This window comes from Rhopilema esculentum, chromosome 17 (assembly GCF_057945365.1).
Source record: "Rhopilema esculentum isolate cy_ngs chromosome 17, ASM5794536v1, whole genome shotgun sequence".
NCBI lineage: Eukaryota > Metazoa > Cnidaria > Scyphozoa > Rhizostomeae > Rhizostomatidae > Rhopilema > Rhopilema esculentum.
In genome coordinates, this window is record NC_142831.1 from 95,733 (window position 1) to 108,656 (window position 12,924).

The 12,924-nt window shown below is 35.7% G+C and overlaps 1 protein-coding gene across 1 annotated transcript; it reads left to right on the forward strand.

Moving 5' to 3' along the window:
- The first annotated feature begins 3,146 nt into the window (after positions 1-3,146).
- Positions 3,147-10,623, forward strand: LOC148958118 (guanine nucleotide-binding protein G(I)/G(S)/G(O) subunit gamma-8-like). The gene is made up of 2 exons (XM_089113401.1): positions 3,147-3,340; positions 10,002-10,623. The coding sequence occupies exons 1-2, from the start codon at positions 3,228-3,230 to the stop codon at positions 10,108-10,110; spliced, it is 222 nt and encodes a 73-aa protein (XP_088969527.1). The 5' UTR covers positions 3,147-3,227; the 3' UTR covers positions 10,111-10,623.
- The last annotated feature ends 2,301 nt before the right edge of the window (positions 10,624-12,924 follow it).

Genomic DNA, 12,924 nt, shown 5'->3' on the forward strand with positions numbered 1-12,924 from the left:
ATGGGTTTATATTTTTGTTATAAATATGTTTTTCTGTTGAAAGAATTTTGAAACCTTATAACATAAAAGAACAGTACAAAACATCCATTAATCGTAGCGCAAGTTCCTTGGTCCAGATTAATCTGTTCTAAGAGCGAAAAATGTTACAGCCAATCAGCTTTATGCTCTCAAATGGTGAAAAAGCCAATCAGAGCTTGTGAAAGACCCCTGAATCTAGCAAAAATAACAACAATGGCGGCCAAACAACCACCAAGCTGCGTGAAAGTGCACTACAAACTTTGAACTGCTGCAAGCGAAAAAATCTCAAGGCAAAATAAGTCTATGATTTTTTCAATACGTAAGGGTCGTTCTAGATTTTCATCGTGCGCATTCTAGAATTACGCACCTAAACTGGAGATATGGCTGCATTAAGGTAGTCTAAATTCGCCAAACATTTACTCTGTTCAATAATTGCAAAGGGGTTATTGTCATTAATTTTTTATATCGATTCTCTAGATCATCTTCTTAAGCTAACGCAAAAATAAAACCCCTGTAAAGTTAAAGTGAAGCTGTAGAGCTTCTAGCAATGTTAACCTTTAACTACTGTTGCTAGCGGAGTCCATAAAGAATAGGCTATAATAGAAACATATTTGTAATCGTCTTATGTTGAATATTTTGTTCTACACAAATAAAAAAACGCTTTCTAAGGCAACGGTCGATATGTTAGAATATTCCATGCTTCATATACAGCCTTCTTTTTTTAAAGTGTGGTTTTGGAAAATTTCCATAAAATTGGCCCTGGGATAAGAAGTTTAAATTTTACCATCAGTATTGATTGAGCATGAAGTTTTGAAAAATCATTCCTTGTATTGATCAGAACAATTGAGAGTGGGAATTTTTTAAGAAACAACGAGTAGCCAATTCAATTGAAAACATTAAAAATCTTTCAATGCTAGAAATTCTCAACGCTTCTTAACGGGTGTATAATAAGCTCCTCCTTTACTTTGTAGACCTCCTTGAATCTTATCACAATTTCTATGATAATGCTAATAAGAAGCCACAAAACATTGATCAAAGAAGCTGCAGCAGAAGTATTTGATCAAAGAAGAGTGTTTTATCTTACGAATCGGGCATATGCACTTGCCCTCAGATCCCCCTTTTCAGTTCCAAAAAGCAAAGGACATTTAGCCCTTTGAAAATTGTAAAAATTTTCCTTCGATCAAGAACAAAAGAAAAAATGGTCAATATTTTGATGCTTCTATATTGTGAAAAAAATATTTTATATAAAACTGATCTGCAGCAGCTTTTTTTTTTTTTATATATATATATATATTCGGTATAAAAACTTACACAACAAATTACCTAAAACAGTACGTACAAATTACTAAACTACATAACAAGGACAGAACCCAGGAGGAGCAATATAACATGACTGCCCCCTGGGATATGACATGTATATGAATATAACTAATAATACTACATATATATAAACTAGATTATAATAATACATACATAGTAAAATACAACATATACATAAACGGGAAATACTGCATAAGTAGGCATACAAAACTATATGAAAAGAGACTTGGTGGCAAGGTTACAGTGACCTTATTCGAATCTACCAGTTGTGTGAATATATTGGAGAGTTAATTCGATTATATTTCTGTTGAGGTTGTTTGGGAGGTCTTTATCGCTATATAATAAAAGTTCTATCAAAACCTCATTTGAAAGATCGTTATATCCTAATGATTGTACTAATTCAAAGACTCTAGCGAGAAGATTTCGTCGTTCAAAAGCAAATAGCTTTAAGATGGGCAAAGCAGAAAATGAACAGAATTGCTGTTAATTGACTTGAAAGAATATTACTTTTTATCATTAAACATATCCAAGATCTAGGCTGGTATGGCTTTGGTGTTGCTTTATATCTTAAGAAAAGATTAGATGTTCGTGTTACGTTAATCAAAATTTAGAGATTTCCTTTATCTTCTTTAGTGTTTTTATGCTTAAGACTAATTATTATAAGTAAAATGTTGGTAATTATACAGAACCTAAAAATCTGGAATAAGGCTAATTTCCAAATCAATTTAGTAGGTCCAGAAGATTAACAGGTCGAAAGAAAAAATTCATCAGGCAAATTTGGAATTTTCAACCTTACACGACCCCCCCCCCCCCCCCCCCAAAAAAAAAATTAGCCACTTGTCCCTGGCGACAAGGAAGTTCAGGGCAGCCTTTTGGGCTTCCTCTAGGTATCTCTTAATTTGTTCCCTCTGAGAGTGGTTGCCACAGAATTGACGATATTTTCCTGCAAACTTTGCACAAATCTTTATGTTAAAAAATGTATCCTGAAAACCTCTGCCATTGGATTATAGAAAATAAAAATAATTATCAAATAATTAATTGAATTTATTTTTATGCAGGGAATTTTTGAAGCTGACCTCTGTCAATAGATATCAGTTCCAGAATCATTTCGTCTATTTTTTCCAGTTCCAGGCCTATTTTCGATGGAATCTAGTTTATTTTTGATTACTAATTTCCTAAAAGTTCAGCCAAAAACAATACATAAACATTTGCTTCTAGACATTTGTCGATTAATATTCCTTATGTATAAGAAACCAAATTGTCTTATTCAAAAGTTTTAAGTTTCTTATATGCGGGTACATACAGTATGCTCTTAGATATGCCAAAATTTAAAATTACACACAACACCAAATTTACAATAGCATTTGCCAATAATGCTATTTTTCAGGATAGGGAGGGCAGAATCCAAAAAAATCACGCAAAAGCGACAAGCAGCAACCAAAGAAAGCGCCTGCATCTTCATCTCGGACATATGCCTTGCTCTTGATCTGTGTCTCTTCTTTATAATTGATTCCAAGAGATAAAACAACTTTGAAAGATCTTCAAATTCCTTGTCACTTTCTGACTTATTTGAAGGCAGCAGCTGATGTGGAAGAACGCCGTAGTTGGCACAAAAGCGCATTTGACAGTTGATATCTCTGTCCTCTTGGTGCGATGATGACAGTCAACTGAGATAAACTATTGTCTTGTCGAGGTGACGACCCTTCAGGTGTTAAGGGTCCTTTTTGATTTTAGCACTTAAGGGTCCTGGGTCTTAGGGCCTTAGGGTCTGGTTTTTACGGTATGCCCTGCCTGAGAGCCATGACACATCGCATTGACTAGCAGTTTGTGGATGCCGGTAGTGAAAGGGTGTGTGGAAATACTTATTGGAATCAAAAATCATCATCGAAATGCTTGGTCAAAATCCTTACGGGCAACAGGTTCAGCAGTTTCAAAAGCAGATAGATCAACTGAAAAGGGAAGTAAGAGTTGAAAGGCAACAAGTCTCTTCAAGCTCAAGAGAGTAAGTCTCAAGTTTTGTTGAATTCCCTTTTACAAGTTTCCATTACCGAATTCAGAACAAAAACCGCCAGTCAGGTTAGCGAAGACACTTAAATTGCGGTAACTTGTATATTTTGTGACATTTTCTTATTCTATTTCAATGCCTGTAAGTTCAGATCTTCTTGAGTATGTTATCAGACCAATTAAGCTTCTCTTTTTAGGCCATTTTTATGTATTCAATAAAATTGAGCATTGTGTTGCATAGGTAATAGTCGGGAACAAAGAAAACGACGACGAGAATCCAATATTGTATGTATGCCGGGGCGAAATATTAGTATAGTAAGTAAAGTAAGTATTAAAATCATACTCATTGCAAGATTCAAAGAATCCGGTGGACAGCCAACCCGGCGTTTCTTCCTTCTTAGACAATTTATCCTGTGTTGTATTGGTCCTGCGGGCACAATGGGGCAAAAAATGGATTATTTTGTGTTACATCCTCTGTAAAATACTAAAAGACATTTTTTAACACATATAAATAGGTCTGGTACGGAGTCCTTAGCTTTTGTTTTCCAAATTATGAAGTTTGAAGCTGAACATGAAGCAACAAAATTAACGGAAACAAGAAATGCCAATACATCGGACAAACAAGCAGACGATTGAAAGACAGATTTAATGAACACAGACGAGACATTATCAACAAAAGAGTAGACAAGTCTGGTTTTGCAGAACACTCTTGCAGCCCAGAACATACCTTACTGCAATTTAACGACAAACGAGAGAGTGTTCGACGAGCCAAAGAGCAATACCTCATTGGCTTGGCAAACACTCTCACACCGAAGGGCATGAACCGAACCTCTGACCGTTAATCTTACAGCAACACACCATCATCACCCACATCGCCACTTTTTCAACTACCTATACATTACTATTTTACAATCATCATCATTACTCCCTACATTCCTGTTATCATTTTCTTTTCTCCATATATTTTATTTATTTTTCATTTTTTACTACCATTGTCACTATCATCACCATTATTTATACTTTATACACTCCCCTCACAAAAGTATTGCACCACCTTGTTCAAAATGGCGGAATTTTTCGTCAATATTTTTACAATAAAAAACATTTGAATGCATGAATTGGGTAAAATAGGCATATTTTATAGCAAATTTTGGCGGGAAAAGTTTGCAAATTTTGCTGATGCCATAGAATACCTAGTTAGAAATGTAAATTTTAAGCAAAAATATTATTGTTTGTAAAAATGTAGACCACACCTAAGGAAGAAAATTTGTCAAATGAGATGAGAGTCCCTTTAAAATTTTTACAGGGAAGTGGTCTTTAGTTTTTGAAAAATTGTTGACCGTGTTAGATGCAGCCACACAACAGCTTCAATAAATCAAAAAAGGTTTCTCAAGAGTGCTTCAGTAGTAATGAACCAAGAAGTGGGTGAACAAAAAAAATTGATGTTAGAGGGGTAGCGATTTTGTCTGTTTTATTTCACCATGTTTACACCAAGGGGCAGTAAAAGACATGAAACTCAACGCTGAGCAATGTTTTGCAGCTCAAAATTCTTCCAAATAAAAAATGATGAGTGTCTTACACAAATATAAAATAAAATTTCACCTGCGTAAAAGGAAACCATTTTTACAAGAATTCAGGTTTTTCCGTGGCATTGTTCAAGTCCAGATTTGTACATCGTTGAAAATGTTTGGCTTTGTATGAAAAACATTACGAACCATGATTTAAAAGGTTCTTGAAGAACCAAAGAGTTGTTAATTAAAAGAATTCTTCAGGTTTGGAATGAAAATCCACAATAATACATTGCCTAATTATATGCAACCAATTCAAGAAGGCATAAAGCGGTTTCAGAAGTTCATAGCTCCCGTCAAAATATTGAAATTTGAAACTGTTAAAAGATGTTTTGAAACTGTTATTTTAAAAAAAGTGCTCTAAAAAGATTGAATTTTTGATTGGTGGTTGTTTCACTTCCGACAAACTCCCATTCACCACTTCAAAACAATCAATTCGTGCAACAATAGCTTTCGATAATTCTTATCGCCATTTTCCCTCCTTCGAGGTGGTGCAATACTTTTGTGAGGAGAGTGTACATTATTTTTACTACCTTTTTATTGTTATCACCACTACCCATCTTCGTTACACTTTCATTTCACCACCACCAGAGGGATGTCAATGGCGAGTGATCACGCAAAGAGCAGAAAACACAGAGCTTAGTGCCAATAAATTATGTGTAAAATGTATCGTTCTATATGGGTACAAAAAAAGTTGAGTTTTTCTCAAAGTATATTTTCATCACTAGGAACAAACGAGGGTGTGGTTTTCTCCACAGCAAACCCCTCCATCCGCCATTACGATCAGATGACGCCCATAGAAATAGAGCTTTCTGATTGACTAGTCAACAAAATGTAAACAAACCAAAGAACCTATTGTTACAAAATCTGTCCTTGCTTGGCCAACTTTAGAAAGTTGAAAATGCAAAAAATGGCTGCAGCAATACAGTTCTATCAGGCTGGCTTAAGAAAAAAAAAACAGGCTTTTGTGGGAAAATCATAGCAGGTGTGCTAACCACCATACGCCTGAGGTGATCCAGGCATGTGGTGCCGTGTGGTTGCATGTGACACAAATTCTTTGGAAACATCTAGGTAATTATGGTAGGTCTATGCAGGAATTGCAAACAGGACAATGACTCTAGCATTATGATTGATAACTGCCCAAGTTTTCACAGAAATAAGAACTGAACTTAATCAATATATCAACAAAAGACAATCAATATCAACCAAAGTTTTATAATGTTTTGCAATTTGCTGTCATCGCTATCAGTTGTGTCCTCTAATGAAGAAGTTAGCATATCAAGATTGTTAACGTTTTTGTTTCTACTTTATTAATCTGTCTCTTTTTCTGAAATTGATTTTTTTGGAAAAACTGTGGTTCTTCTTTTTCCCATGTAGATTTCTACTGCTTTACTTAACTTTTTTTCGCCGTCAGATTTGTCCCAATTTGTGTCATTCCCTGTAATAATCATGCACCCCTCCATTGTTTTGTGTGACATCTTAAAGTGCTTGTCAGATGATATTGTAATTAGAATGCTTAATGCTCTTTCATCCGAAGAGTTTGAGCCCGAAATACAAAAGCACAAGTTAACAAGTAAGCACAAATTTAGAAACTCTGCATGTCTGAAATTTAGAATTTTCTCCCAAAGTTGGCCAGCCTCCATTGCTGGGCAAAAGACCTCTGCAAGTATTTTAGCAATTTCCACTCTTTGATGACACTTTCACAATCAAACAAGGCTTCTTGTAGTGGAACTGTGAATCAGCAACAAATCTCTCCTTGCTTGCATTGTCCCAATACTTCGGATTAAGCCAGATCATGTTTCCAAATAGGTTTTGATCAAATGAATTAAAGCGCTCTTCAATCATTGGAATCAGTAGTCTTCCAGCTTCCTTCAACATCTCAAGAGTTGCTTGAATAGTGTCAGACTGAGCATTAGCTAGTCCTGCAATTTCCAAATCTACATGGTCACGATTATCCAGTTTTTGTCTCTCATGACCAGCTTTTGGAAAGCTAACTTTGACGGTCATTTTATCTCCATTTGTTTCCAAGCGATATTTTCCCCAAATGGCTGACTACCCTCTTCAGTAATCTCTTTTAAAGATTTCTTGGTCCTTTCTGCAGCTGGTGGGATTTCAAATGCCAGTAAGTTTTGCTTTTTGGACTCTAGAGATAAGGGTTCCAAAGAATCAAGAACATCCAAGTAAGCAGCTACACTGCAGAGATGATGATAATCCTTTAATTTCTTTAACAGTCCTCCAACTTCTGCTTTAGTTTCACTTGAACATCATTTATTGCTTGCAGCAACTTTCTCAAACACTAACTTTACAGCTGGCCATTTTATCTTTTTGGGGACGGTTGCCGCCATAATTCAAAACACAAACTTTTAATAGCTCTTATCATGGCTGGACATAAAACAACTTGCTTGTATTTTGTGCATTTTTTCTCCAGCGAATATGGAAACAAACTAACTAGAAATCTATTGGTAAAGTCTGATATATGATACACATGTGGTTTCACAATGGACAGCTAATTATGTAAAACAAATAAGATGGCCTGGGAAAGGAAAGGCTACTCCATCCAAGTGTGAATAGTTTTAAAAAAGAGATGCATGTAGGTTGAAATAGGCCCAAACAAAAGACAGGAAATGTTGACATCGGGATTCGCACGTAGAGTGTTAAGGTGAGTAAAATAAACAAGTTGGATAATGAATGCTGATAATGAGGAAAAAAGGAATAAATGAAGTCACTACAAACTGACAATTTTTCACATAAAGGCCTCTTTATAGTTATTTTGTTTTGAACTTCAAATTCAACTTGGTGAAATCAAAAATAGATAAGCGCTATAATTATTTGGGAATTTGATATTTAATCCAAAATAGTGACAAGGTGTCTAGCCTTTTTGAAGTGGCCTGACAAAAACCCGCAAAACTAATAATCAATCGCTTTCAAAATGCTTTCAAAATGAATGAAGGCGTATGATTATTCGCATACCTGGGAAGCAGCAGGCGTGTGCCAGAGTGTGAAAGCTTTATAAATATAGGCAACAAGGGATAGACAAAAATATTTACTCTTTATTAGCACCAGAAAATGAACAGTTTAAAAAAATCAGCTTTTAGGTGATAAAAATATTGGCACTGGCAATTTAAATGTCCCCCGCTGATCAATAAGTACAAAAAAATTCATTGTCCTCATCAAAACCTTCTTGAAAACATTTAAGGCAGACATAGGCAGACAGCCATGTCAGGGATTAGCCAAACTTCATTATTTTCTCCTTTGTATGATCTCCATATAACTATAATTTCATTGTATGCTCTCCATAACTTCAGGCAAGATGTGTCATCATATTCATTGCCATACTTTCATCGTCACTTCTGATGACAAAATTGTTTGCTTAGTTAAGGTATCTTCTGCACCTTTGCATGTTTCCTGTTCTGCCTCCTTCCTCCTTTCCATCCCATCTTTCAGTTGTTTTGCCCCCCCCCCCCCCTACCCCCGATTAATGGCGTGGATCTAAAGCTCATTAAACTTTAGCCCATCATTGAATTTGGTAAACCGGTAAAGCTCTCAGTTTGCAGATGAACAGAATATTAAAAAAATACAGGTATGTTTGGTATAGTACACTTAGAGTGCCAACCAGTACGCCTGAAACCAACCTGCAACTTGTGTTGGTGAGACTAACAAATTTTCTTGTAGATGCCAGAAGTCAAATCAAAATCAAACATATGATCTAGTGGCCGAAGTTCAGGTTTTAATTTGGCTGAGACCCACAATTTTCAGACACGATAACATCTTGAATCATACCACTCAAACCTAATTTTAAGAAAAATTTATCCTTGCACTGCACAATTTAATGAAGATAGGTGATAATAGGGCAGGACCTTTAAGAAATCTTTGAAACTCTTAAATTTAGTTGCTAGAAGAACAATCCATTCATTACTTTTGGTATCATGTTTGATATGTTTTTTAAGGCTATTGGTGATACAAGAGGTCAGCCGATTACACTATTGACAAGTCATTCATGATAACAACATAATTGTTACTTCTTCAACTAAATAAAAAAAGTAAATTAAATGTTGAAGTTCCTTTTCTGCATTTTATCTTTTCTCTCTTTTTCATTTTCTACCAAGATTCATTGTTTTCTCCAGTGGGAAATATGTTTGAAAGTATTATTTGCTTGGACGAATTTGATGGAAAGCACAGCTAGTATTCATGGAATTGAAATTGTATATTATAGAATTCCAAAGCAGTTTTGATGTTATCACAGATAGTTTGTTTAATTATTAAGTACTGGTAAATATTGCAATATTAGAATAGGTGTGTTCAAGGGCACAGAGAGGTTATAGAAAAGCCCCTAGGGTGGAACAGGATAATGTGGATCCTTGCGAGCAAGTGAACAGAAACTTGGAAAACATGCTGTTTTGGATTAGTATAAAATACCTGGTCATTTCAGAAGAGTGAAACTGAAATGAAATGATTTCTCACCAACATTATATCTTGTGTTAAAGAGAGTTACTTGTGTTACGTTTGATTAATTCAGTTCTTTAAATCAACTTCTTTACTTTATGAGATTCCTTACACCTTTTGGCCCTAGGGAATTTGACTATCCCTTTCCTTTCTGTTTGTGACTCTGAGTTTGTTTAGTCTATCAAAGTTTATTAAATTACCAAAACTTTTATTGGAAAACTTTAATTTATCCATGCCTCACTAATTTCCATCACTGATGTACTCTGGAACATTAAAAAGTTTCATAGAAGTTGTCAGTCGCAAATTATTAATTATTTCTACATTGAATGGTGATATGCTGCCTCTTTTGAGGCATCATTAATGCTGAACAATAAATTCTCAAACATAAATGCTGAACAATAAATTTTTTTCCTGTCCAGTTTTGATGGATGACATTTGGCTGAACTTCCTCTGAAAATATATCAAGTTTTATCTTTTAAACAAGCTTGATGATTGTTGTTGTCCCCTTTTGAATTGCAGGTAGCTCATCATCACATAACCTTTACCAATTTGTTTTATAAACTTTAGGAAACAGATATCAAAGTTGAAAATGAAACAGACAGATCTGTGTCTTTATGTAAACACGGTTTTTGTTGTTTTTTGTTGCAGAATTGTTGCGTTCTGTGAAAACGAGAGAAGAGCTGATCCGTTAGTTTCAAAGTTACCAACCTCTGCAAACCCATTCAGAAATGACAAAGGCATTTGCAAGATATTTTAGTTGCTGGAAATAACTGCTGGCACAAAGATGGCACGGTGGAAGGCATGCACTTTTTAGAGGAGGGAAAAGTGATAAAATGTTCTTTTCTATGAAATTCATTTATCTGTGTTTTGGCAAATTGGCAAGGAGCAGTTTTTTTGAAAAGCATATGTCAGGTGCAAATTGATTGATCCTGGACCATGTCAGCCCATTTTGTTTATTGTATGGTTACTCATTTGGAGAATTGTAGATTTTGGAGTATTTTAGACATGTAAATATGCAGATGGGACATGTTTATCATTGTTTGGATGCTAAAACTGCTTTGCTGTTTTATCTCAGTAAATTTCATTTTGTCAAAAAGCAATTATAGCTGCTTTTGTGGTACTGACAGATTTGGGCAAGTGTCTTCATTCTGTCATTTCATAATGTGTTATATGAATTTGTTGTTTTTTTTGCACTTCATGAGCAGTAGCCGTTGCTTAAATTTTTCAACAATTGTTTTATTCTATGACCTCTAACTGTTAATTTAAACAAGCGCATTTATCAGTTCTTTTTCTTGTAACTCTTTTGATCAATGAAGTGTGTTGATGAAATAAATGTTTGTTAATTATATAAAAACGCCTGAAGATTATGCAACCATTTTCATTAAAAAGCTTATTCAGTGATCTGAAGGAAGAATTGTGATGACTGATGAATTAGGTTGAAAGTATATAGGCTGCTCACTTGATACATATTGAGAAAAGCCATCTCTGTGGTTTAATCAGGGTTTTTTTGAAGAGCTGTAACATAATTATGTTAAAAGGAATTATTAAGATATTGTGGTGTTGCAAGGCTTAATATAGGGAAGTTCAGGTGTGCTGGCCTGTACAATTGTCAATTAAGAACTAACACAGATTATTGATGTATCTGGAAGTTTTGCATTGTACTGAAACATAATTTTGGTGTATCTAAAGTTTTCTTCAATAAATTTTTCTGATTCACTTTCAAGTAAATAAAAACTATCCAAAGATATATTTTCCTACTACTTATTTAAACTCATACCACCGTTCTTTTACCTATATTTTACTAGTTTATGTTTATGTTCACTAGTTACTATCAGCGAAACGAGATATTTCATTTCAAGTGCTAGAAACAAGTGAGATTTCTTCCAAAAACGTTTAAAGATTTCTTGGAGCTTGCAAAGCAAGGGTTAAAAAACAAAACTGCGTTTTGGTCCAAATTTGAAAACCTTTGGCTCCTCTGCGCTTTCAACGCTGCTTGAAAAAAATAAGCCATCAAGGGCGAGTGTAACTAGCCTACGCCGTAGACCCCCACCCCCTACCAAACGACGGGGGGTCTACGGCGCAGGCTAGGGCCGTTGAAATATTGTCTTGAATTCTGAAGAACATTCGAAACGTCATAGATCGCCTGGCTCACGGACTCAAGTAATAGAATAATTACTTTCATAAAGAAAAACTGAAGTCCAAACGTGACAGAATGAATGTTATGTAATGCCAATTTTTAATTTTAGCGATTAGGGCGTAGTTTTAATCAAGAGCTCGGCTTTGCTATTAGTGCTGCAACCTTCTTCCCTTCCCAAGTTGCTACTACAGAAGAACTTATTACATGTCATGTTGATTAGAAATTGATAGATATGGTAAAATGTCCACTGTGTAAGCTTAGGAGCATTGAAAGTGGGAGGGGGGGGATGTTAAGATTGTGGACGGGTCTAGTAAAGGCCGCCACCATGGTAAGCGGCGAGAAAATTTTTTAGAATTGTCTTTCAGAGATGGCAAGAAACTGCATCTAAAATAGATTTTGACCGAAGGAAATTCCCTGGCAATATTTGAAGCTTTCTTTCATCACTTTACCCAATAGTTCTATCCAGTAGCGTAGCCAGAGTGGGAAGATTGGGGGGCAAACCAGTAAGGAAAATAGCCGGGGGTCTTCCCCGCAAAATTTTTTAGACCACGCCCATTTATAATGATGGAAAACGGCTCTTTTTAGATGGCTTATAATGAGCTATGCCATTTGTACATGTCAAAATTTGGTTAATCAAACGCCACATAAAAATATTTGCATCACAATTCCTCTCGAGTTTTGTTTTCTGAATATTGTCAGACGAGAAATTTCTATGTTGAAAAACAGTGGCGTACCCAGGGCGCCAGGAACAGGGGGTTCTGGGGCGTAGCCCCTAGGAAATTTTTTGGACCACGCCCTTCAAACACTCGCAAATGCGGGGAAACGCCCTTTTTGCAGATTTTCCCCCATTATTTGATTCATTTAGCTACGGTAAATAGCAAAGTATTTTACAATTGTTATTGATAAAAGCATCAGTATACTACCATCCCCCCCCCCCCCCAATGAGTTTTACATCGTTTTTGGACAAATCTCGAAGACCATATTTTAGAAAAGTGGGGGGTCCGGACCCCCCTATTCCCCCCCTTGGGTACGCCACTGTTGAAAAACTGTTTTTCAATGAAGCAAGTCTGGCGCCCCTTTTTTGGAAATTGTGCGCCTTTTTGAAGAATGAGAATCAGATGAGAAAAGTTCTTGGACCGATAGGTTAATTTGCTTCAAGGATTACATCAAAGTTATGTTGTTTATTCTGAAAAGGTATCTGAAATTGTTGTTTACAGCGTACTCTCGTAACCAATATTTGAAATTTTTTCAGCGCCCCAACTACCAACTGCCCCTCCTTCAAATTTGCTCTAGATCCGCCCCTGATTGGTAGGAAGTATTTATTGCCAATAGCACTTAAGAGTACTGCTTCAAGGGGTTGAGTGAGGCTTGTTAGGGAGTTACTACCAATGACGGTAACATATTAAGGAGTACAGCAGGGTAACATAAGCACTA

What these genes read in the sequence shown, in the direction of transcription:
- LOC148958118 (XM_089113401.1), top strand. Translation starts at nt 3,228, where the DNA reads ATGCTTGGTCAAAATCCTTACGGGCAACAGGTTCAGCAGTTTCAAAAG. An exon ending in GTCTCTTCAAGCTCAAGAGA is followed by an intron (nt 3,341 to 10,001) that starts GTAAGTCTCAAG and finishes TTTTTGTTGCAG; the next exon opens with AATTGTTGCGTTCTGTGAAA.